Below are 26,394 nucleotides of genomic sequence, written 5' to 3'. Positions count from 1 at the left end.
CTTAAAATACCTACATGTACATTATATTCTTCCAAAACTGTCATCCTCTCTCCTTTCTCCTTGTTTTCTCCAAAACTATTGAATCACCAATTTATTTTGCTGTCTTTTCCTTAATTTTGTCTTTGTTGTTAAAAACTATGATGAAAAGGATTGTAAGGAATGACCAAAAAAATCCTCTATGCACTTTGCTTTACATTGAAATTAGAGAATTATTAAATCAAATTGAATTATACCACTCATTAATCCTACATCATCCATCCATTTTCTGACCGTATTTATCCAATACAGGGTCACTGGGGAGCTGGAGCCTTACCCAGCAAGCAATTGGTTAGCAGTATAGGAGGAAAAGCAGTTAGCAGGAAACATCCTGGACAGGACGCCAGTCCATCACAGGGCAGAGACACACAGACACCAGGGTCAATTTTCCCAGATGTCAATTACCCTGCCAGTACTGTATGCCTTTGGATGTAGGGAGGAAACCAGAGCAAGGAGAGGAAACCTACGCGAAACTTGGGGAGAACTTAACAAAATCCATGTACTATAGACAGCATTTCAGCAATTAAGCCCAGGACACCAGTGCTGCAAGGCAGTAATGATAACCACCGAGTCACTTTGCCGCCTCCTTCATCATTAAATCCAAAATACAGTTTATAATGCTAAATATACGTAAAAATAGACATTAGGTAAAATACTTTTTCTACTGTATAAAGCACCTGAGTTCTATTCTGCATTTTACTTTTTGTACATGTTATATCAAAGGCAGTTAAAGAGCTGTGAAGAACTAATTATCTAGCCCAGTCACAGAAACAATTAAATTATTATGGTTGGGAAATACATTTTAAGATCTTACTATGGGCACACAGCTGTGAAGTCAGGGCTGCTTATTACTCTGCTGTTAAGATTAAAGTGTCATATTGTTATGTATTCATAATGGGAGTAATATATTCATAAGCATTCATAAAATCAATGCTCTTACCATGTTTCTAAAGGAATCATTTCGCACTGGATCTTCTGCAGCTAAAGAGATGCTGCTCAGCAGGATGAAAAAAAGGATGAGGTTCGTGAAGATGTTGTGGTTGACAATCTTGTGGCAGAGGACCCGGAATCTTTAAGATAGAAAACCAAATATGTACGCCCACTAAAAGATCACTCCGCATTTGCAGATATTTCAACTGACTTGTTAGCAGTCACTGTTATTAGTAAGTGTGAATGGTACCTTCATTTGAATGTTTGGAATAGCCCGTAGACGTTTAGATTTAGTTCAAATCAGGTGGTGGTGGAAGGCAGGGGGCCTACAGGGGTTCTTAATTTCCACAGATTACATCTGTACTGGTACCGGAGTACCAGCTCTATCTCTACATTGCAGAAGCCACAGATTATAAATGTGTCTCAGTGACCAGTGACTGTTGGATTAATGAGCAAACCAAGCCCATGCGCTCCTCACTTGTTGGTGTGGCTGAAGATGAAGAAGGCGCGGGCCTCGGGCATAGGGACAGCTTTCTCCTTCAGCTGCAGCTCTGACAGCGGGCGAGGGCGAGGACCTACTGGCATCTCGGGTTCCTCGTCTTCATCCTCCCCTGAGGAAGACAGGGTAGGTGAGGTCACCATAAAAAAAAATAAGAGGCAGTAATAATGTAGGGGCAAGGACTGGGACTGCATACTGCATATTGCAGCTGTGTTGCTTAATTAAGACTAAGATCTTTATTGAAAGCATACAATCCATAGCATAGCTCCAATGACAGATCTTAATAATTATGTGATCTGAATGAATCCAATAAGTCTTGAAAAAAAGAAAAAAGTTTTATACAAAGGTTTATACAGTAATTACATGTTATAAGCAGTTTGTAGCATCATCCATCACTCATTTTGTACTACAACAGGAAGCAAGAGAAGACACTCCAATAGTATTATTTAATTACTGTGTAATAGATCTCCACCTGGGAAGTCATTGGCGGGATAAGGATTTTTCTCTTCGTTCTCATCACCTTGAAACTCGTCAATTGCAATCTGCAAACCAAACACAGTGGACTAAGAGAAAAACACTTTGAGAGAACAAACACTTTTAGAGAGAGGAACAGTCTAAGAGTTCATAGGAACTTAGTTCAGTTCATACTGTATGCAATTTAATAAATATATTCACTGCTTTCCAAACATATTGGGAAAGCAATGTCAAAACAGTTGTTTTTGCTTTATACATTGCATATAAGCATGACTTTAATGTGAATGACAAGTACAATATACAAAAATATACATTATATTTTTAGTAATTCTATACACACATTTAATCATATTAGAACAAAACCACACTTCATCTCTGTGATGTCAAAGGACTATACATAGTATGGCATACTGTAGGTACTTAAATCATATGCATTTTAAGTGACAGAGAGCCAAATTAATATTCAGTTTTAAATCCCCTTGATGGAAAAAGTGCTTGAAGCCTGCAACCCACTGGAATTAAGAATGAAGAATTCTATGAAATGCGATGTGTAATCATTTGGAATTCTTTGTGGTGTTCTGACTGTACTGTTCATTAGTGCTTGCAATTTAGACAATTTAGACAAGTTTTGTTCTTCTCCTTGTAACTCCTTGGTTGCATTGACCACATGTTTTGAGTCATTGTCATGTTGTATGGTGAAGCACCTCCAAGTGAACATGGAAGTATTTTCTTATATATTAATCAACAAAATTTGACTGTAAACTTCAGAATTCATTCTGCTGCAGCTATTATTTGTTACTTCATCAATAAAGATAAGTGAGCCTGCTTCAGATGTGGACATACACAGATTTTGTAAATAACAAAACACATACTGTATGATGTTAGAATCATCATTCATATTTATTCCTTATAACATACTGTATACTGTACACATTACTTGATTGTAAAGCAACAACAACAGTTTTAATTTTTTCCTCTCAGTTTGGCCTGGACTGTCTACTTTTTTGTTTTCTGTACATTTTCCTGGTAATATTTGATTATTAAAAAGAAAAAAAATATTTGATTGACACATAAAATAATGTTCATTACTGATTATATTACTTACTTATACCCTACATTATTTCGATTGCAAGGAAAACAGAGTCTTGTATACAGTTTTTTATGTTTTCAGAAGAACACTTATTTATATATGGTTCCTCAGCTGACAGTGCATGTTAGAGCAGAAACTCTACCATGAAGAATAAAGAGCTGTCTTTACAGCAATGTGTTTGAATTATGAGGAGACACAGATCTAGGGTGCGATACATCATGTATCTAGGGTGTTAAAAGTTCCCAGTAGCACAAATTTGCATCATGGTAAAAATGTATCATGGTAAAAATCACAATGAATAATGAGCACAATATAAAGAAAATGAAAAGGACTCTAAACTATTATAATTGGTCTCTTGATTTATATTTGGAGTATCATGCTTTAAAAGGTTTATGTTTTGCCATACAATTTCTTAATTAAGTGATTTTTCTTGCCATAAAGGTTAGCATATGTTTGTTGACTTTAAAATGATCACCACAAAGGATTGCTTTACAGGAACATTGCTTAATATAATATGAAGAGCAAGATTAAATGTTACAGTATATCATCTAAAGATAAGATCACTTTATTAGCCAAATACAATTTCTTGCATTAGGAATTAGTCTTTTCGCACACCCAGCTTGCTCTCCATGAGACACAGACACACAGACAGGGAGAGAAGCTTGAGGTCAGAGTGCAGGGTCAGCCATTGTACACCGCCCCTGGAGCAGTTGGGGTTAAGGGCCTTGCTCAGGGGTCCAACGGAGTAGGATTCCTCTGCCGGCTGCAGTATTTGCCAGCCAAAGGCGCAGATCCTTAGCCACAGTGCCACTGGCCCAAGATAAGTGCTTATTATCTTATCTTATAAAGAGTTGGAAGATCTATTGAAATCTATTGTGATTTACATTAGTACTGAAGTTATACAAAGCTCTCATTAAATTTTTTACTTCAATAACTGAAGGCAAAGTAGAAATATCTGCAAATCCACATATTTTCCTAGGTAAGAAAAATCATCAAAATATGACCATCAGTAAACATTTTTAAACACAATTGCAGGCAGTTGATTAATTTAAAATCTATTTTTTTGATAACATATGATTTCCAAAAATATTATGATGCATATACAGTATACATTTTCTTTCCTGCATTATTTACAGCAACTAGTAAGGGCAATTATAGATAAACGTTTTATGTATCTAATTTCTCTTTATATTTAGTTAATCCATTTAGGAAATGGAAGCACAGTGGAATAGTGATTAGTACTGTTTTCCTCGAGAATCTTGGGTCCTGGTTTCAATTCAAGTGTGGAGTTCCTTCTGTATGAAGCCTGCAATCTCTCTCTCTGTGTCTGCAGATGTTTTCTCTGGGAACTCTGTTATGCTTGCAATGTTAACTTACAACTGCAAATTGATTCACTGTGACCCTCAAAGGAAAAAGTACTTGTAAAAAATGGATGGATGGAGGGAATTTTGATGTTGAACAGATGCTATTAAATAAAGGTGTACAAGGGCAAAATCATAAAAATATGATCTCATCCCACCCTGTCTGCCTTCTGCTAATATTGTAATTACCCTCTGGCGATAAGACCATAGCGAAATGGCAGCAAATGTTAAAAAGTGCAGCCTGTCTCATACTTTCCTGTACTGTATAATTCAGAGGTCTTACCTTGGTTGCAGTTGGAGTCTCTCCATCAGCTGTGATTGATTTCAGCTCAATTTTCTCCTCCTTCTTCTCCTCCTCTATTGGCGGCTTCTCATTTTCAGGGCGCTTCGCTGGGCTGGCAGTCCTTGAAAAGCATAGCAAAGCATAAGATGCCTCATTTAGTCAGTGCTCAACGGATTGGACAGGTTAGCATCAGGAGAACACCAATGAAGGCTAATGTGATCTAGAGATAAGACAATATTAATTAATTCTTGTAGTGTCAACAACCAAGAATCACTACAAAAATTTGTTACAACTTACTGATACAGTATCACAGGATATCAAAACAGTAAAACACTTACTGTCATCACAATTTTATATGAAGTGAAGTGCAAAATTTAGGTTTTGCTCCAATGTTTATACTTTATTTTTCTTCATTTTTGAGCCATGGTAATACTTTCAATTTGGACAAATGAAAATTTGGTTTGGTAATACTTTCCATTCAGCCTTGTAAAGAGTGATGCTGGATTGGGCCTATGTATCTAGTTGAAGATAGTACTGTTGCCTGTACTGTGGAAACTCGCTATCAGAGCTTGTCAAGATAAAAAAAATCAACAAGGAAAATTAACCTTAAAAATGCAATTTTGTTTGCTCTGGTTTCCCCCTGGAAATGGTTGTATTGTATGAGATTCTACTAGCTTTTAGCAACCAAATGAATTACAGTAGACGAGCTGACTCTTACACCCTAGTCAAAACCATTATCGTGTTTAAAAAACAAGTTTACAAATATTAACAGCAGTATTAAAATTATGTTATCCTGTAGTAAATGGGAATTGCCAATATGCCCTACTATCCACTTTATTGTCTACTACAATCAACTGACCTGGCCAGCTTTTTCCTCTCCTTCTCTTCCTCTTCCTCCTTCTGGGCTGATGTCAGGCTCTCAGCATCGGCCAGGTTGTCCACGGCGATGGCCAAGAAGACATTCAGTAGGATGTCTGGTTGAAGGAGCGGTTAAAGAGGCACAAGAAAGGAATTGCAGACCTAAGAATTGAAAAGGGATAAACACTGTGCACATTAAGGTGTAGTGTACTGAGAATAGAAGGAGATGAGTTATGCCTGATATCATGATTTCCCTGATGATCAATATTGAAATACTGTAAAATAATCATTGGGTACTTCTGCAATTAATACGTTCATTGGTTTTCAAGCTCAAAAACCCTTACCTACAGTACACTCTTTTTGTATCCTTTCCACAGCACAAAGTATTACATACTCTTCGATGATGGCAAATGTCTGTCCTTTCAGATACCCCAATTAATGTCTCTTTCATACTGTTTTAAATGGACAGGTTAGAAAGAGAAGGCCTTAATATGTTAGTTACTTAATATGTAACTTACATGTAATTACAACACATTTCACTGTTCATGAATGGCATCATTTACCATAACAAGTCCACAATAAAATATTACTTTAAAATATTTTTTTAAAATTACATTTAGACAGAAAAGCGCATTCACATAGAGCTGATTTCTCTCTTTTCATACCTGGAATTACTTTAAAAAGAGTATTATTAAGTAAAGTTTCCCTTTAAGAGAAACGCCATAGTTCATCTTTCAGTTTTGTTTCATCCAGACCATAACAGCTGCAAAAGTGTATGAAGTAAAATTTCACATTCACTAAGATTCAGCTTCTCATTTTGAAACCCTTGCTTTTTCTGGCTTAATTTGCCCGAAACAACTGAATCATCAAATCTAAACCAAGGCTGCCGCCCTGCTTACTGTATTTCATCAAAGACTCCATGAGTTACACCTGAGCTCTCACTTTCAGAGGCTTCAGCTACTTCACCTACCAGAGTGCAGCCTGCTTTGAGTATAGGAATCAGGACTACAGATTCAGGACAGACATTTAAAAATGGACTGAACAGAGAACTGTGTTTAATGAGGATGCTATTGGGTCAGCACTTATCCTATTTCTTATTGTGTTAAGCAGATTCATATTGCAATGTCTTGCCACTATCCTGGGTGGCATGCTTTGCCAATTAACTTCGCAGAAATGCTTTTACTAATGTACTGCACATATCCAAGAGGACAGAAAGGACCACAGCTCTTTAATAGTGGCTGAGAGGATACAGTTTCCGCAGATGAAGAGGATGATGAAGTAAATGCAAACCAGCATTCCTGGGAAGGAGGGGCCCCCATAGGCCTTGATTCCATCATACATTACAGAATTCCAGTCCTCTCCTGTCAAGATCTGTTGTAGAAAAAGAACGAGTGGGTGATTTTGGTTCTCCTCATTAGGACACAGGTCAGGGAAATGTTTTGATTGAGGCCAGTTTAGGCTAATGATTTTGAAAGGACTCTTTACAACAGTTACTGTAAATCACTGTACATCAGTGGGAGACACAGCCTCCTTATTAATGTATTAATTCCTTTTTTATATGTTGTCCTGCTGAGATTCTGCTTATGTTTGAATTACAAAATTGCTAAATGATAATTTAATTTTTTCTTACCCAAAATAAGCCGTGTTAAAAACAGTTGGGATTGTTAAAACTGTAAAAAAACACTGGTGGAAGCTATGAGTACAGTTTTCTTGCTCATTACATGCAGTACATATTCAGTATTATAATTCCTGAATATGTGAAGACTTTCTTATTCATTACTGTCATTGTGAATTTAGCTGTTATGCTATTTACAATTCACATGACTTACTGTATAATATTGCATAGCAGCAACAACCCACTCCAGTGCTTGAGCTATTAATGGATCTCACCACAGCTTGGGTGCTTGAACTGACAATTCATTTAACATTTGGTGATAACTCAGGGTAACATATACACTACCTTGCATTTTGTTAAAGAATCTGATGAGCCATACAGTATCCCAGTTACATTCTACCCCCATCCCAGTGAGCTCTCCGCCAATCGCATCACAGTCCCAGCCCCAGTGAGTTCTCTCTCACTTGCACGCTACGGTACCCCCAGCATTGCTGAGACAGTTCACCTGAAAGACAGTCAGCAGGGACTGGGGAAAGTTGTCAAAAGTGCTCCGGCGGGTTTCCATTTCATCGAAGTTGAACTTCCCCCCAAAAAGCTGCATGCCCAGTAGAGAGAAGATGATGATGAAGAGGAAGAGCAGCAGCAGCAGGGAGGCGATGGAGCGGACTGAGTTCAGCAGAGATGCCACGAGGTTACTCAGGGAGTTCCAGTACCTGCCAAGGCAAACAATGAGCTGGAGATGGAACTGAAAACAAATAGCATTCATTTAAAAAGACTAAGGAGATAACCTTAAATAACAGTATATGTAAATGTGCACTGCAGAGAGAGGAATGTTACTGTACTTTAGCACTGTTAAGTACTTTAGTAACCACAGAATTACATAAAACAATGCTGTGCCTTGCTTTTGATGCAAACTTGAGGTGTGTTCTTGCTCACTAACATACAGTACAAGTGCAAAAAGTCTCTGTTCACACCTTCATGCACAGTAAGATTATTGGGCTACAGTATACAGTATGAACTGTGACATCCTGTGACATACAGTATGCACAAACCTCCCCATTTTATCATACAGTAATCCAAGCAAACAACACTTGGCCCTGTAGTACAATAATTAAAGGTACAATGCAAACATTACATTTCCGTTCATTTCAATGGACTGTATGAAATCTCACACATACTCTAACATCCCTAGATATACCTTTGTTTCATTCATGTATTTACAATTCCAGTTTTGCGAAAGTATTTTTATTGTTCTTCTCATTCATATGCCATAACTAGCATTTCATTTAAAAAGTGACCAAAATATAAACTAAACTAAAGTATTGTTAAACTGCTGTTGTAAGACAAGAGTGTAAAGGTATATTTTTATTCATGTTATATAGTTATGTGACTCACAATTTGTCTTTAATTTGAATTACGGTACCATTCGTGCACCAAGAATGAGACTTGCCTACAAACTACAAATTGGAGGTGATAGTCAGTACAATAGAAGAGCTTGAAGATACATTTTGAAATCTGTCATTTGTTTTGTCAGTCTGTGTGTCATTAGATATTTATAATTTCTGAGCAATCAAAAAGCCTGTAGGTCACATCGCACCACTGTCAAATCCTGTATGAAGAAATAAGGAATTGACCGGTTCTAGCTGGGATGCATGTGATAAAATATTTAGCTGGAAAAATGTCAGTCAGTAACAGGAAGCTTTCTGACGTAATAATAGACAGAGTTTTCAAGGCCTTTACAGAGAATGGCTAGGCAATCTGAAATACAACTGCAAGAGTTTTATGTCTAACGTAATACATACAGCAAACTTCAGTAAAATGCTACCACTGTCGTAAAACTCGTATTTGAAAAGCTTAAATGCTAGTATTTCATTTTTTTGGAAACTTATCAAGGTGGGAAATGTTTTGTGTTCATAGTGATGGAATGAAAAGATACATTTACTCCTTGGCACTGCAGCATTCCAATACAGTATGGATTGATTTTTACTGTTCTGTTCTAGTATTCATGTATAATTGATCAGTGAGATCACTGAGTCACAGTGACCAGACTATGTTATCAGCTACAAATATCTTCTGAGGTTCATATACACATATACATTCATACACAGAATCGATGACTTACAGTAAATGTATAAACTGCATTTTGGCACACACACTTGAATATAATATGGACGTTACTGACTGAGTACTTTTATACTACGTGAACCTCTTGAAAAGCTTAGGTGGTAGTCACTGCCTGATTTGCCAATAGCTAAATGTGACTAAGCCATGCCAGTGAGACTTTTCTGTTTTCTAAATTACATCATAATGCTCATTCATTATGTTGTGATACATTACAGGAACGTTTTTTAAAGATAACATCAAGCAATGGCAACCTCATCTTTCTAGAACTAAACCGAAACAAAAATAATTGCTCAAATGTCAGCAATCACGTACTTTTGTGTCAATCATACTGTTCTAAATGACGAATACAACCAAATGAAGAAAATGCCTTTCCTTCTTAAGCACAGTAGACCATGAAAATAGCTTAAATTGTAAGAATATTCTACTGACATCGACACTGTGTGCTGACACAGCTCCCTACACGAACCTCATCAGTATATTAAATATATATATATTAAATATATAGCATAGTATTATATACAGTGTAGTAAATATACATATATAATATATAGAGATTGAGAATTTTACAAGGGATATTACATGTCTCAGTCATTTGAGTAATATGTGGATGCAACACACAAGAAAGTCTAAAAATGAATGAACTGTTTATACACATTATATAAATTCATCCATCTTCTGAAAACTTCTTCCAATTCAGAGTTGCAGGAGCCTTTTCTGGCAAGCATTGGGAGCAAGGCAAAGCAGACACACAGACATAAACACAGACATGTACTACACATTACAGTATATAGAATGCATTAATACTCAAGCCCCTAAATATTACATAGTAAGACTAATAGAGGACCAGTCCAGCTCTAGTAATTATACAATTACAGCATAGGTTCCACAAAATATGAAGAGATATCCCTAAAGATAAGGTACCATTAAGCCAGCAATGTAAATCTTTGTGAAATGTACTGTAGATAGCTCTTCAGCACTGACTGTAAAACCTTGAGACTATCTGAAGTGACACAACAGCATAACTTCTGATGCCTGTTATGCATTACAGAGACATGGACTAACAATCTACCTTTTCACATGCTCAGATAAACAAGTCTGTTTTCCTGTAGAAGATCATACTGAGGGAAAGGCCTGAATTAATATCCTGTGCATTCCATATAACATTTCAGTACTTTCATTAGATTGGATAGAATAGGTCACTCCTATGTACAGTAAACGTATATTTTATTGAAATTTGTCACATGTTCAAATGCATAAAATGTATTTTCTTGTATATATTTTTTATAAATTGTTTTAATTGGTTGTTAGTTGTGCTATATAGAAAAATCCCTTGTTTCACTGGATGGACATGTTCAGCTTCTGAAACACACATTAATTTACTAGCAGAATGTCAATATATTGCTTAGCTGCAAGCTGGTTTACAGTTTGGATCTGCATGACTGTGATTAATCACAATTTGAACAGAAGAAGGGAAAACAATATTGTAATTGTTTCTGAGCTTACAGGATCAATATTGACATCTTATTACTACTGTATGAACCAGAACAAACAAGATCAATTTACTGTATTATTCTAACACACTTTTGATTTATTTGTGTTTTAATAGTAGCAAGTTAGCTGACAATGGACCGCAGTCCACGTAGTAAAATCAATGCAGTCATGACAACAGGCCAACTTGGCAGGCACACTAAATGAAGCAAGGAAAAAGCTGGAAACAGAAGCCGAAAGGGGAGGCCTATTGGAATAGTTTTCTACCTGTTTCACCAGCCGAGCACTTCAGGGTACATGTCACAGCAGGAAGAATCAAAGACTGCTCCAGGCAGATAGTGCCCCCATTTTACTTCTGCCAGCCATGATTACCTTGACTTCTTCTAAGCCCTTTCACAGAGATTTAAAAACTTTCATGCGAGAAAGACATCAATATCACCTTCATCACTCATCCTTAGAGTGGGTTCACACAAGCCCCCAGCACTCAGTGATTGACCAACAGATGTTCTTACCTGAGGTTCAACAATCAAGCCACTTTAGTCACAGCAGTTCTAAATTGCTGTCATCCTCACATAGTTTCTCAAGCCTTATATTATAAATGCTTTCTCATTTTTTAATCTCATGTACTCTTCATTCACCAATCTCCACTTTTACAGCTACTGTAATATATTGAAGGGTGCATATGGTTTATAATACGCTGTATAAGTTTGTACACACTGACGGTAGAAACAGGTGTGGCTGTCAGTATTGCATATTAACAGAACTTCTGTCAAAAACATTCACAAATAGCTATAAATGCATGGCATTCGATATTTCAGCAATAAATATTTTGTAAGCATCTCTTTGCCTTTGACAAGTTTGAGTTGGTTCTTCCTGTAACCTTTTAATGTTCTTAAACTGCTTATAAGAATTGATCTGATCATTCCTCCATGCAGAACCTCTTTAGCTCCTGCAGGTTGGGTGACTTCATTCTGCTGATGCTTTAAATATCCTTGTGCAGACTGTGATGGCCAATCAAAAATAAGTATTGTCTTAATAGCCTATCTTAATCATTTGGTTATCAAGTTTAATACACTGATATTTTTCTTTAAGATCCATGTCATCAGTGAGCAAGCCTTAGTTTCTGGACAAAAGGCACCAGGCTTCTGGATAAAATATCCTGGCTGACTTCATCAAAGCCACATCCATCTGTCCCTTAATTTTAAGTAGGTGAACAGGATGAAGGAAAAACAATTATAAAGCAGAACAAACAGATAGACTTCTGTTCTTCTCAGACAGGGTGATGCTTAAACTTTCATGATAACCATATCATTAGTGTCAATAAGCTGTTATATGCAAATTTCATGTCTTTGCCATGGAACTTTACTGCAGACACCACATTCATCATTTCAACCTTGAATGGTAGCCATATGGACATTGTATGTTGATGATGCCAGAGTATTTTTTAATTTCCCAATAGCTGTCCAAGGATTATGCGTTATATACCAAAACCATGTTTTTATGTTTCTTACGGTCTTGCTGGTGGGATAGCAAGCGTCTTATTAACCTTGAAATTCTTGATAGGACATACCAGTCAAAACCAACCTTTATAGCTATTTTATTAAAACCGTCACTTTTTACTGTCACGAACTACAAGTTGCTTAAAAACCATTGGAGGATTAAACTCGCACCATTTATTTTCAACTAAATGAAATGTTTCAATGGCACAATACTGTGTGTTCTGAACACCAATTTGTTACAGATTATGTTTTGTTTTGTTACATACCAGATTTTCCCTTTAATGTAACAATATAATAGATTATGTGTAAATCTGAGAGATCAGATTACTTGTAGATTCTATACTGGGTTGTACCTAAGGTCTGTTTTTTCATTGTGAAAATGCTCAGGTGGAAATGCTCAAGTAATAACCAGCAATGAAGAGGCTTGAAGCTGGTTGTGAAACCTGAAACCTTACAGTGATATCAGTGAGACCTTTGTGAGTCCTCTATTTGATGCTTAACTTTATATGCTAAGAGATCGCCTTCTGTTTAAATTACTGTACAGTATGTCCAGTGCCATCATTCTATATCATCTGCTGCAGTGAGCAAAGTCAAGTAGTGCTTCTTTATCCCATAATAACAATAATAATAATAATAATAATTGCTTACACTTATATAGCGCTTTTTCTGGACACTCCACTCAAAGCGCTTTACAGGTAATGGGGACTCCCCTCCACCACCACCAATGTGCAGCATCCACCTGGATGATGCGACGGCAGCCATAGTGCGCCAGAACGCTCACCACACATCAGCTATCAGTGGGGAGGAGAGCAGAGTAATGAAGCCAATTCACAGAGGGGGATTGTTAGGAGGCCATGATTGATAACAGCCGATGGGGAAATTTGGCCAGGATGCCGGGGTTTTTAAAAATAACACTCCCCCCAACAAAAAAAATAAATAAATAAAGACTATGGTTATAAGTAGTTTGTACCTTGTGATTTTGAAAATACGGAGCAGCCTGACACAACGCAGCACTGAGATACCCAAAGGGGACATGATCTTGGTCTCCACCAGGATGGTCTCCAGAATACCACCACAGACAATGAAACAGTCAAAGCGGTTGAACAGTGAGACAAAGTAGGCCTGCAGTCCCAAGCTGTACATTTTCAGCAGCATCTCTCCTGTGAACAGGGCCAACAGCACTTTGTTGGCAATGTCTGAAACAGGCAACAAGAGAATCAACATTGGACTTAGTCAAAAGAGAACATGGATAACTGAATTTCATGGTTAGGTAATATAATGTTCAAAGAAAAGCTAAAATAGCTCTGATTTACAATTATGTCAAACACAATCTGAATCATTGGAAGATATCTGGCAAAATTTGGCAATATCAGACTTGTATACACTCTTTCCCTGTTTTCTTAATGTCAACCTTCCACTGTTTTTCTCTGCTGGCTTCCTTTTCTTTTGTTTTTCTTTCTCCTTCTAGTAAATGAACACAGCAGGAGTTAAGGCCCCTGTATGCCCGGCTGAAAACAAGAAGGTACCTTGGACTTCGGTGAGCCAGAGGGCCTGATCGTGGTGCTCGGAAGCAATGGTCAGTGTGTTGAGGAATACCAGAAAGATCACCAGCCAGTAGAAGACATTGGATTTCACTCCCGCTCGGCACTTCCGTCGGCAAAACCGGTTCCATCGTCGGGAATACCGACTAGAAGGGAGGTTTATGGAGGAGAGAAAAGGGAATAGTGTTGGGAAAAACGATGAAAAAGTATGAGAGTTGTAGCAGCATTCACAGAGGTGGAGCTGTTTTAAAATGGTGGCACCATATTTCTATCTAGAAGTTTCTTTAACCCATATAAATTGTATTTCTATAGATAAAACTCCAGGCAAGAGAAAAAAAAATAGTGGTCACAAAGTAGAAACAGATTACATAATTAATCAAATAAAATAATATGTAATGTCAATGATACCACATTTAAAATCCAAAATATGTTTAACAGAATTAATTATAAGTAAAAATAAGAGCAACGGAGATTAATGATTAATTAAAGGGTAAAGGGTGTAGTGACATGGTATATTATCACTCTAAGAATTGTTATTAAAGATTTCTAAAATCTTTCTAGAATAACCCTAGAAGCTTTGTCCTCTGTCTACAGCACAACGAATGTAGCTCTGATATGCAGCATATCCTGAGTCACTAATGCAACCCAGGACATGGCAAATGGAGTCCATTTATGCACCTCCCATTGTTGAGCATGCAACATGGTGTCTCTCAGTCTGGAACACACCTAGGGAGACCCAGGTCAGAGGTGACGGTTTATCAGGGTGGAGAGAAACTACTACACTTGACCACAACTCATCACCAGCCACCATCAGACTTCTTCGCCAACCACTGACTGCAACCATTGTTGTCTGAGACTCAGAACATAAGCCTTTCTCCCAGCCACCAGGTTGAGGGTGGGCTAGTACGCCAACAGAATTATGCCTAAGATTTACTCTACACAAGTGTAATCTTGAAGCTTGCAAACCAAGTAGTAGTAACTTGTAGTAACCAAGTTTGCTTCATCAATGGAATTAATATAGTTGGACTGTTTATCAACAGCCGAATTATTGGAGTATACAGGCATTTAGTAACAGTGCTACAACCCACGATGAACTTAGTTCTTCTCCTCACTTGTCTTACTTATAGCTAGATCCCGTCAGACTCTTCAAAGGCTATATTAAAAAGCCAGGTTATGCACAGTTCTAACTTCCCTGAGCCAACTTCAGAGCCAAGCTAAGTAACACTCTCTCTTTACATTCTGGGACATCCTTGGCACACAGCCAGCAAGTGGACAACTCTGACAAACCCAGCCTAGCCTATTTTTTTTTACACTACAAGAAACACCTGACCAGCAAGTTTTAATAAGATAACTTTATTGGCCATATACAATTTCTTGTATTAGTAATGTGTCTTTTCACATGAGACACACAGACATGGAGAGAAGCTTGGGGTCAGAGCGCGGGGTCAGCCATTTATACAGCACCCCTGGAGCATTTGGGGTTAAGGGCCTTGGTCAGGGGCCCAACAGAGTAGGATTCCTCTGCCAGCCATGGGATACAAACTGGCAACCTCCCAGCCACAGGCACAGATCCTTTGCCACAGAGCCACCGCACCGCCCACTGAGTATAGACTACCATTTTATTTTATTCATGTTATCACCTTGAGATTTAAACCTGAGCTTAGCTTTGATAAAGTTTAGTTCACAACACTAAATGAATATTTGCTTGACTTTGAGAATACGAATGAGTGATTATGGGATTTAACTTATTAGGAAGACAAAAACAAATATTATAATTTACACGTGTTTGATCTTGATGATATTAATGTATGCAAAATATTACTCATAAACAGAAGCTGACATTCTATAATCGTCTGCTATTAATCTTTTTATCTGAAATATGAATTTAACTTCACTGTCCCAGTTCTTACTCTTTTCATTGTACTGCATATGCTGATATAGGGTACGTTTTTTAAAACAGGGACTATATGTAGAAGAAAAGTAAACGTAATCTAAAAAGGCATCAGATCAACTAAAGAAATCAGTTAGCATCAGCAATTAGGAACTGAGATGGAACCAGAAATCCAGAAGACACTAGGGTCCACTAAGACTAGAACTCAGTACCACTGCACTAAACAATAGAATCCTGCCAGAGTCTGAATCCAGTATATCCAAGGTGAAGAGTATTGTAAAACATGTAGTATTATTATAAATTCATGCATTGGCATAGCACTTATTATTCCAAAGGATACTAATGAAAGTTAGGTCAATGGAGTTAACATCCCTCATCTTATGAACACTGTCATGCAATCTTTAAGAATGATCTTTGAGACAATTAGGATCTTTATGTAGATCTTTAAGATGTTTACGTACTCAGGGTTTTTGGTTTAGAATCTCATTCAAAGGAGAGCAACTACTCTTAATTTCACAATACTATTTTTTTTTTAATGGAAACTGGTGGCTCAAAAGTTAAATTAGAAAATTATATACTGTGCACAACAGAGTGTTTAAGAGTATTTATTAGTTTTTAATGCAAAACAATTACTCATCTAAACACATTTATGTTGCTCTTTTTTCATATAATGGTTGAAATGTTGTATGATCATCTCTAGCAGGTGAAAAATCACCATGGAGATCTCCAGTTTGAGAATTGTACATATTTATATCACGCACAGACAAAAACTGATCAAAGTTGAGAAGGCATTCTGGTGTTCTGAATCAGTGCACAGCCAGTCACACTTTATTGCTCATATAATACACTTTAAAATTCAAACAAGCTTTGGATGATGAATAACAGACTGTCAATGATTCAGATGGCTTCCATTGCACAAAAAGTGAAAGGGGATCAAAGAGGGAGAACAAATCAAAGTTCTTATAAAAAGGTGGAAAACATTATTTTTAAATAACAGATGACATAGATCACCAATTTCCAAAGCACTGGTTTCACTGGGAATACAAAGCACATTTACTAGCTGTAAAATATGAACATTTTTTACTCAAAATATTTATTCTTTCTAGTTCTTTCTGCTTCCTACAAATAGTTACATTCATGGAATAACCTAAGTGGTACAGAAGTGCCGTGTTTTCTTTTCATAGTTCTTGGGGTCCTGAGGTTGAGTTTGACTGTGACATTACAAACAACATGGGCAAATTAGCTAGCCTTGCCTATTCAATTGCTAAAAGCTTATTCATTAGATACTACTGATTCTGAAAAACACAATAGGTGGATAATTTATTCTGGACCCTGGGTGAGCATCAGCACCCTGATGTGCTGGCCACAACAGCTGGGCTCTTTTGTAGTCTTTCGTAGTCTCCAAGCCTACAAAAAGCACTCTGATGCAATGGAAACACCTTCAACCTTTGTACAGGCGTGCGATTGTTTCAAATTAATTTAAATCAGATTGCAATGGATTTCATCAGCCCCTCACCGGCCAAAACCAGGCAACTGTACTTCCAAATCACAGTCTCAACTCTCAATAAATTCTAGCTCAGTACTGTGAATCTGTCTCCAAATGGCCGATGTGCAACTATGGAAACTACCACATGCTGATTTTAAAATAATCACCAGCTTCCTTTGACTGGTCAGGTTACTAAGAGCTGCAGTTTATTCCCCACAGCCTGTTGGGGATTGTGGCTCAGGCCTCCTCCTCCTGTCATTGTTCCATATTGAACACATGAGCTACAACCTGGGACTTATTGGAGTTCACCACTATAGTATATCAGGTGGGGCTGAAGCCAACAAAGGTAGATTCTAGAGGTCAAAGAGATTCAATGTTTGTATGATTTGAAATACTTTTTAGTTAACTTTGTGAGCTATTTGGAGAAGATTTGGAATTTTATACCCAGAAGGTAAGACTTTAAGGTTATGCTTCCAGATGCTTTACCTTTGTAGAAACCTTGATTCTGTTTTGGGACTATGCATTTTTAAGAAGAATCTGAGGTAGATCTGAGGTAGAATCTGAAAGAGCAGTTTAAGTTTCTTTCTGCTTGTGTTGTGTGGCTTTTCGGCAAAGACAAGTATTGCTTTGATCCATCTCTTCAGTGTCAATCCCATATACAGGACAGTACCTAGCTACTTTGCTCCCAGTTGATGCTGTACTAGTCTTTTTGATGTCCCCATTATATCGACTATTTACCATAAATGGAGCAACAAGGTTTTTTTGGCTTCTGTATTCACAGGACAGTTAGGAAGGAAAAAAAAATGAGAAGGTTCTACTTACTGCATTTTCAAGCCTCACCTGGTTGCCACAAACTTGTGATCACAATGTGTCACACATGATGCACATCACATAGACACACAGTAGCATTCACACACGGACCAATAGCCACGAAACAGACTGCTGTTGTAAAGAACTGCCGCTGTTACAATGTACTAACCTGAACTTGGATTTGGAGATCCTATTTCTGGAACAAAAAACAGAATGGATTATACATACAACAGGACATTACAGAAGACTGCTTCAAAAAACAAAACAGAAGACAATTGCAGGAACAACAGTAAACAGCACATTAACAGTGGAGGTCAATCACAGAGGAGCAACATTTGTCTGTACTCATGAAACCTCAGAACTTTAGCTGTGAGTCATTTCCTAATAGCATGGTAACTCTTGTTGGCCTGAGAGACATTTTGTGAAATTTGTATTTATTTTTTGCTTGTTAAGTGGTCTGTATCTCCTTATTCAGCTTTCTCACAGAACTATTCACCACATACAAAGTATTTTCAAAACTAATGTTTTTCTTTGTATTCAGTGTGGACCAGATGCAGTAGGATGATCATGATCCAAGAAACTGACACAGGTACCAAAGCAGGACACAGTCACTCCTGAGGTAGAAAACTGTGTTGCAATAAACCGATGCAATGAGTTGCAATATTTTCCCTCTTAAACTGGGACATAACGTTATATCATGCATTAATATTGTTTTGACTGAGATTCATGAAGGAAGAGTTAAACGTCAACATGTCTTCCCTTCCCCTACATACATCTTTTTACTTGTGATGCCAGTCATTGATGTCATTGGATGTCATTGCCTTGTTTTGTCACTAAAAAATAAATTGGAAAACACAACGTGTGCATATCAAACAGCAAATCAAATAAAAGGAAGATAGAGTATTCCTCTAAGACTGGCATTGCTTAGTAAAAGTTTAAACTGCTTACATTTACAAACAAACACAAAGCTATCTTGCTTTACATTGCATGGTGTTTTGAAACCTGAGCTACTGTAGAGTAAAGTCCTCAAATCTGCCTGAAGTCAGATTTTAAGGCACAGGTATGACTGAATGTTCATACAGTTTAAAATGTCTTCAGTAACTGAGTTACTTTGTACAAGTGAGATATCTACAATCTGCTAAACTACTGAAAGAAAACCAACCCATAAAAGAGCCTCTGCTTTAGCTTCCCTACATTCTGAGAAAAACTAAAACTGAGAATGACGTGATAACTGAGAGTCCTGGTAACTACCCTCATGTTCTCCTTATATACTATGTACAGTATACTATATACTTTTTAAAGCTGTTTTGTAATGCAAAGCACAATCTCACACTACTTACAGTAAGTGTAAAGGTCCTGTCATAACACACAGATGATTCCTATGGTTTTTATTATGGATTTCCATACCTGAGCCCATATCTGGTGACCACTGAAATATCATTACTTACTAGGTAAATTATTTATATTTATTATTTTGTTCACCAATGCATGTCACTTCTGGTCCTCCTATTCTATGACATCTTAGCAGGAAAGACTGTCATTAACAAAGTCTTTGATCTCTGAAATGTTTCCAGGGTACATAAGGACATCTATTTACTCTAAGTAAATACAGTACAGTAGATACCCTTTTCGATGTGTATATTTTTGCTGCAATAACAAAAAATCATTAACAATGTATTCACATTTTAAGGGTTGTTTTGCTAATCTAACCCATGACAGAAGAGCTTCTCCAGTTAAAGAAATAACTGTTGATTAATTAGCTTTTCATTTTTTGTGTGAGGAATAATCATGAAGTGAGACATCAGTCTCAAATAACCTAATTGGTTCACAGTGGTTAAGATGGCTTTAAAAACTTTACAATATAGGGAGTTACTGTATGTTCACATTATAAAAAATATGTTATAAGTTGTTTAAATGGAAAATATTTCCAAAAGTGCTCACATATTTTGATAGTTGAAACTTTTTTTAAAAAAACTAGCAAATTAACAAACCTTTTTAGATTTAGGACATATTGCTTTACTGTGATATTTTGTGCACAGCAAAACTATATATGTCTAAAAGTGCCTAGCAAACCTTGGTATGATACTACAGTACATACTCAGGGAGAAAGTGGTAAGAGCCCACAACCAGGCTTCATGAATGAATAGCAGTTATAGAACTGAGCACATTCATTGTAATAAAGATTGTCACTATTTTGGCTTATTCACAAAGACTCTATTCAAATGTACTGGTTCATGCATAATATAGAACACAAAAACATATGGTCTGTTTTGAGCACATTTGATTGAAATGTTATGTAATGTATTACAGTACACAGAAACATTAAGTGCATTAAGGCAATTTCAATGTAGGGAGGGGCGATATCAGTGTTCTGCAGCATATCGACCAAATCCACCTGCGGGGAAAATGTGTAAACTCATTCCCAACAAAGGGACGCTTAATTGCTCTGCCTTGTTTCAGAAAGACTCTTAATTACTCTGTTTCATTTCAGATGAAATGCCAAAAAGCTATTTCTCCTGCTAGTACCTTTCATCTCCTTGCCTGAAAATGATGATTTTATTATTTGAAGGTGGGCCTTTGCTGGGTAGTAATTACAGAAGTACTGTCAAAACTCATTTAACTCATTAGTACGTATGAGAGATGCTTATCCCTGCATGCACTTAGCTCAGGTGCTCACATACAAGTACTGTAGGCTGTTTTTTGAGGCACACAGAGGTTGATCATTGATACTCCTGTATGTCTTTAACTTTTTTCATTTGTTTTTATTACTCATCATACTGCATATCCTCCATAATGTATCTGGAATGATGTTTCAGATAAGAATAATGACCGACAGATTAATCCTTTGGCAACCATCTATGAGGGCCATTTAGCTTGATGAAAAGCTTCAAACCCCATTGTGACATTTAGGTGAGTATGGACAATAGGCATGTTTCCCAGTGTCACCCGTGCATATTGCCAGCAGCCATATCACTCTGCAACTAATGCCCCAGTATATTGATGGGGACACTATACTATACTATCTCTGTGGTCATTAAAACAAATCCCAGGGTGTGTCTCAAAAAGAGTAGGGGTGTAACCCCGGCATCCTGGGCAAACTTCCCATTGACCCTTACCAATCATGGCCTCCTAATAATCCCTATCTATGAATTGGCTTCATTACTCTGCTCTCCTCCCCACTGATAGCTGATGTCAGGTGAGCGTTCTGGTGCACTATGGCTGCCGTTGCATCATCCAGGTGGATGCTGCAGATTGGTGGTTATGGAGGGGAGTCCCCATTACCTGTAAAGTGCTTTCAGTGGAATGTCCAGATAAGCGCTATATAAATGTAAGGAATTATTATTACTGTAGTAGTCATGGCTGCACTGAAAGTCCTTAAGACCTGACCTACAAATGACTTCCCTTTCCCAGTGGCAATCTGCTAATTGTGCACCACAGTCACAGTCAGCTAGTGACATGACCCACACCAGTGTTGGAGAACTATATTCACAACATATTTTGTTTTCTTTCCTTTTGGATGCAATATGCCTATAGCCTCAGTAAGAGAGCTAGAGAAGCAACTACATCTTTCCTGGTTCTGGCCCATATTGCTGTAGGTTCTTTTTGTTGTCCAGGTTAGCTACAGCATGAAGCAGGCTCTATGATACTGTGTCTGTCATAAATTGTTCCATTTAGAAAGCCAAAAATTAGTTTAAGCACAATTTAAACTTTGTAAATTTGTATAAAAATGAATGGTAGGCATCTATAATTTTATTAACTTTACTGTAAAATGTATTATCTCCTGAAAACAATATACTGTATATACAGTACAGTAAATCAAATTGTATTGGAAAGTATTGTAGTAACCAGTTTTTAAGGTTTTAGATTCTTGATGGAGTCTGGTTTTACTGCAAATTGGCAGGCTGTTCTGTGCAGTCTTACTGTACAGTATGTACAGTCCTGATGTAGAGTGTTTAGAAAGCTGAGATCTACCAAAGCCTGCTGAATCAGACAGAAAAGTCTGAAGGTCTTTAAAAAGAAATGGGATTTGTAAACAAAACAACGAAAAACGATACATACAAGAAGTACAGAGCACAAAATGGGTATCAATACATTTAACCTTTAAATACGGAGAAAAATCGTTTTTCCTTGGCTTGGAAGAGGTCAAGCCTTAGAGAGCGCATGGCAAAATTCCTGATTGGGGAAATTCTGTGAGAGGTCGCAGAAAACACTTGAACAGCTGTGGGGGAGAATGGTTTAAATTTAGAGGTCTTTTTACATTTTTTATGAAGATACTTGGGTTCTTCTATTTCTAATTCATATTACTTTTCCATCAGTCATCTCACATTGAAATGGCAACTTTCTGAAGATGATGAGAGATTTTGCACTTTAAAGCATTATTGTTAAATAATACTGTAGCCTCTGGGAAAAAAATAAGTTTTTAAAAGAATCTGTTTAAAAACAAGCTGGTACATCAAAACATAGTTGTTTATACTTCCTTTCTCAATGCATCTCCTATATTTTATATACAATATGACATATATTGTAAATGCATTATGTAATTATTACTTTAGCAATGTGCAAAACTGTTAATTTGTTTGGAATATTAAGATATTATCAGATCACTTTATTGGCCATATACAATTTATTGTAGTAGGAATTTGTCTGTTCTCATGCACCAACTTGCTCTCCATGAGACACACAGACAGGGAGAAAAGCTTGGGGTCAGAGCACAGGGTCAGCCATTCATATGGTGCCCCTGGAGCAGCTGGGGTTAAGGGCCTTGCTCAGGGACCCAACAGAGTAGGATTCCTCTGCCAGCCACGGGATACGAACCGGCAACCTTCCAGCCACAGGTACAGATCCTTAGCCAAAGAGCCACTGCACTGCAATGTTGCCAGTATTGCAAAGTAGCTACTGTACACCTTTGAAGATATATAATTTCACATAAGAGTAATAGGACTGTGTCACGCCCCACACTCTCCCTCGCAAACGACGTTACATTCCCGGAACCTCTGCTTCCCAATCTCATCCCTGATTGAACCCAGCACATTCTCACATGCATCAGATTCCTCAAATTCTCACTCCCTAACCAATCATCCAATCACACCCCTTTCCTTTCAGTATTTAAACCCCCTTCGCACACCTTCCCACGCTCACTATTGAGAAGCCTATCTTAGTATTCTCCAGTGCGTGTTTCCTAACCTTTTTGACTGATCTCCCGTTACGAATCTTCTGCTTCTGCCTCTTGACCTCGCCTTCTGGATTTTGCCTTTGAATTGTTTGACTATCTCTTGTTACCGGACCCTTTGCCTCCCTTATCGACCCTGCCTTTGGATTTTGTCTTTTGGATTGTCCCTTTGCTACTCTGTGTCCTGTGGGATTCCGGTCACGCATAAGGATCCTCCTATTCCACGTATTGGTTCCCTGACAGAATAGTGAGCCATATTAAAATGGATCCAGCGGACCAGAGTCAACTTTCTATTCTCCTTGAACACTCCCGGAATCTGGACCTGCTAACTACTGCAGTCCAGCAACTAGCTGACCACTTTGCACTTCCGCCGTCTCCCCCACCTGCAGCTCCTGCCCCTGCACCCCCGCTTCAAACACAAACTAATCTTCTACCCCCTCCCCTCCCGGAAAAATTTGATGGCGACTCCTCCAGTTGTCAGGGCTTTGTGACTCAATGTCAGATGGCTTTCCACATCCGTCCAGACTGCTTCCCCACCGATGGAGAAAGAATTGCTTTTATGGTTTCTTGCCTCTCTGGACGAGCTCTGGAATGGGCTGGACATCTCATCTCTCGAAACGCTCCTGAGACTGCTAACTTCCACCTTTTTCAGACAGCTCTACAATCTGCCTTTGGGCAGTTGCACTCTCGCCACCTCATTGTTGCACGCCTCACTTCCCTTACTCAAGGATCTCGCTCTTTTCAGGACTACTCTTCCGAATTCCGTTTTCTGGCTGCTCAACTCGCTTGGGATCACAATGCCCTGATTCACTACTTCCGCCTTGGATTATCTGATGAACTCAAGGATCACGTTGTGCACCTGCCCCTGGACTTCCCATCACTTGACTCCTTCATTTCTCGAGTTTTTGAACTAGAGCTCAGGCTGCAACAGCGAAGGTCGGACAATCGGACCCCTCCCACACCCTCCCAACTGCCTTCCTTCCATAGACTGACCTCCGAGGAAAGAGATTGCCGACGTCGTGAGGGGCGTTGCCTTTACTGCGGTTCCCCTGATCACCTCCGAGCTGCCTGCCCCAGTCGCCCTCCTTGCTCCTATCCACCTGCTGTTATGGCCAGTGTCACTTCTTCCTCTCCCAGATCTGGACTCTTTCTCCCAGCCACCCTGTCATGGACTACTGGACAGACCTCTCTCTCTGCTTTTGTTGATTCGGGCTCCGAAGAGAACTTCCTTGACTCTGGACTCGCTTCGTCCTGGAATATTCCCCGGTTGCCAGTCACCCAGCCCATTCGGCTCCTCACTCTTGATGGCTCCCCCCTCTCCCCTGGTCTGGTGAAGTGGCAGACCCCTCCCCTCACTCTTCGCATCGGCGCCACCCACCAGGAGGTCATTCGGTTCTTTCTCATTCAATCCCCTTCTCACCCATTGGTTCTTGGTTTCCCGTGGTTACGGATTCACAACCCACACATCTCCTGGTCACAAGGGGAACTCACAGCCTGGGGTTCCCATTGCCTTTCGCATTGTTGTCAGCTTCCTCAGAAAGTTTCCGTCTCCTACATATCTCAAGATAACCTCCCCAATATCCCTTCCCAGTACTCGGATCTACACCTAGCCTTCAGTAAACAGAAGGCCCTATCCCTCCCGCCTCATCGCCCATCTGACTGTCCTATAGACCTAATTCCAGGGGTCCTACCCCCTAAGGGCCATGTCTATTCACTCTCCAACGAAGAGACTCAGGCTATGGAAGATTATATCCAGGAGTCCTTGGAATCTGGTTTCATCCGCCCCTCTTCCTCACCTGCCTGCGCCGGTTTCTTCTTTGTTAAAAAGAAAGACGGCTCTCTCAGACCCTGCATTGATTATCGCGGTCTGAATAACATAACTATCAAGAACAGTTATCCCCTCCCTCTGATTTCATCGGCTTTGGAATCACTCCGGGGCGCCACTATTTTTTCTAAACTGGATCTCCGCGGTGCGTATAATTTGATCCGCATTCGGGAGGGTGACGAATGGAAGACGGCATTCATTACTACCCACGGTCATTATGAATACCAAGTAATGCCGTTTGGACTGGTTAATGCTCCTGCTGTCTTTCAGGGGTTCATGAATGACATCTTTAGGGATATCTTGCACAAATATGTCCTGGTATACCTGGATGATATTCTGATCTTTTCCCAAAGTCCCCAGGAACATGTCTCTCATGTGCGTGAGGTTCTTCATCGTTTGATTCAGAACAAACTCTACGCCAAATTGGAAAAGTGTACTTTCCATGTTACCAGAATCCACTTCCTTGGCTACATCCTCTCACCCCTGGGCATTGAAATTGACCCTGCCAAGACTGAATCCATACAAAACTGGCCAACCCCCCAGAATTTAAAACAAATTCAACGTTTCCTAGGATTTTCCAATTTTTACCGCCGTTTTATTAGGAATTTCAGCTCTGTCGTCTCCCCCATTACAGCCCTGACCCGAAAAGGTCATGATCAAGGGAAATGGACTCCTGAGGCAGACCAAGCTTTCCTTCATCTCAAGAGACTGTTCACCACAGCCCCCCTCCTCCGTCACCCAGACCCCAACCTTCCATTCATTCTCGAGGTGGATGCCTCAGCCAACGGAGTCGGTGCCATATTATCTCAACGTCATGGAGAGAAGGGTATCCTCCACCCCTGCGCCTTTTTCTCCAAAAAATTGTCCCGGGCCGAGACTAATTATGATGTTGGAGACCGAGAACTACTGGCTATCAAGCTCGCCCTGGAGGAATGGAGACACTGGTTGGAGGGAGCCCTACACCCTTTTACTATTCTTACAGATCATAAGAATCTCTCTTACCTACAAACTGCCAAACGTTTGAATCCACGCCAGGCCCGCTGGTCACTTTTCTTTTCTAGGTTCCATTTTTTTATTACTTATACACCAGGATCCAAGAACATAAAGGCTGACGCCCTATCTCGCCTCCATGATCCTCCTGGCTTTTTGGACCCTCCTGAACCCATTATACCCCCTGAGAGAATTGTGGCTGCTATTAGATGGGACCTGGAGAACCAAATCAAACGTGCACTTCACAACCAAACCGTTCCCCCTCAGTGTCCTCCAGACAGACTCTTTGTTCCGGATACCTTACGCTCCACTGTTCTTCGCTGGGGTCATGACTCACTATTTGCAGGTCACCCCGGTGTCAAACGTTCCTTGGAATTCATCTCTAGACATTTCTGGTGGCCTTCTATGAGGACTGATGTTACTG

The 26,394-nt window shown here is 38.9% G+C and overlaps 1 protein-coding gene and 1 long non-coding RNA gene across 10 annotated transcripts in view; one reads left to right on the top strand and one right to left on the bottom strand.

Annotated features, from left to right (window-relative positions):
* Positions 1 to 26,394, bottom strand: part of cacna1c (calcium channel, voltage-dependent, L type, alpha 1C subunit) — a 447,138-nt gene that overhangs the window by 71,991 nt on the left and 348,753 nt on the right. For all 9 annotated transcript variants that reach the window (XM_069192105.1, XM_069192106.1, XM_069192107.1 and 6 more), the window contains exons 11-20: positions 18,155 to 18,181; positions 13,784 to 13,944; positions 13,228 to 13,453; positions 7,652 to 7,859; positions 6,782 to 6,902; positions 5,533 to 5,647; positions 4,674 to 4,794; positions 1,938 to 2,007; positions 1,445 to 1,577; positions 977 to 1,106 (exon numbers count right to left, since the gene is read on the bottom strand). In XM_069192105.1, the coding sequence (XP_069048206.1) occupies positions 977 to 1,106; positions 1,445 to 1,577; positions 1,938 to 2,007; positions 4,674 to 4,794; positions 5,533 to 5,647; positions 6,782 to 6,902; positions 7,652 to 7,859; positions 13,228 to 13,453; positions 13,784 to 13,944; positions 18,155 to 18,181 (1,312 nt within the window). The remainder of the gene's footprint in view (positions 1 to 976; positions 1,107 to 1,444; positions 1,578 to 1,937; positions 2,008 to 4,673; positions 4,795 to 5,532; positions 5,648 to 6,781; positions 6,903 to 7,651; positions 7,860 to 13,227; positions 13,454 to 13,783; positions 13,945 to 18,154; positions 18,182 to 26,394) is intronic.
* On the top strand, positions 17,539 to 20,886 carry LOC138240811 (uncharacterized). The gene is made up of 3 exons (XR_011190057.1): positions 17,539 to 17,626; positions 18,527 to 18,574; positions 20,802 to 20,886. It is a non-coding gene; the product is annotated as an uncharacterized lncRNA (long non-coding RNA).

The sequence above is a fragment of the Lepisosteus oculatus genome, chromosome 7 (genome assembly GCF_040954835.1).
Source record: "Lepisosteus oculatus isolate fLepOcu1 chromosome 7, fLepOcu1.hap2, whole genome shotgun sequence".
Classification (NCBI taxonomy): Eukaryota; Metazoa; Chordata; class Actinopteri; order Semionotiformes; family Lepisosteidae; genus Lepisosteus; species Lepisosteus oculatus.
Note: the sequence above shows the minus strand (reverse complement) of the source record. Positions and strands in the feature narration are given on the sequence as shown.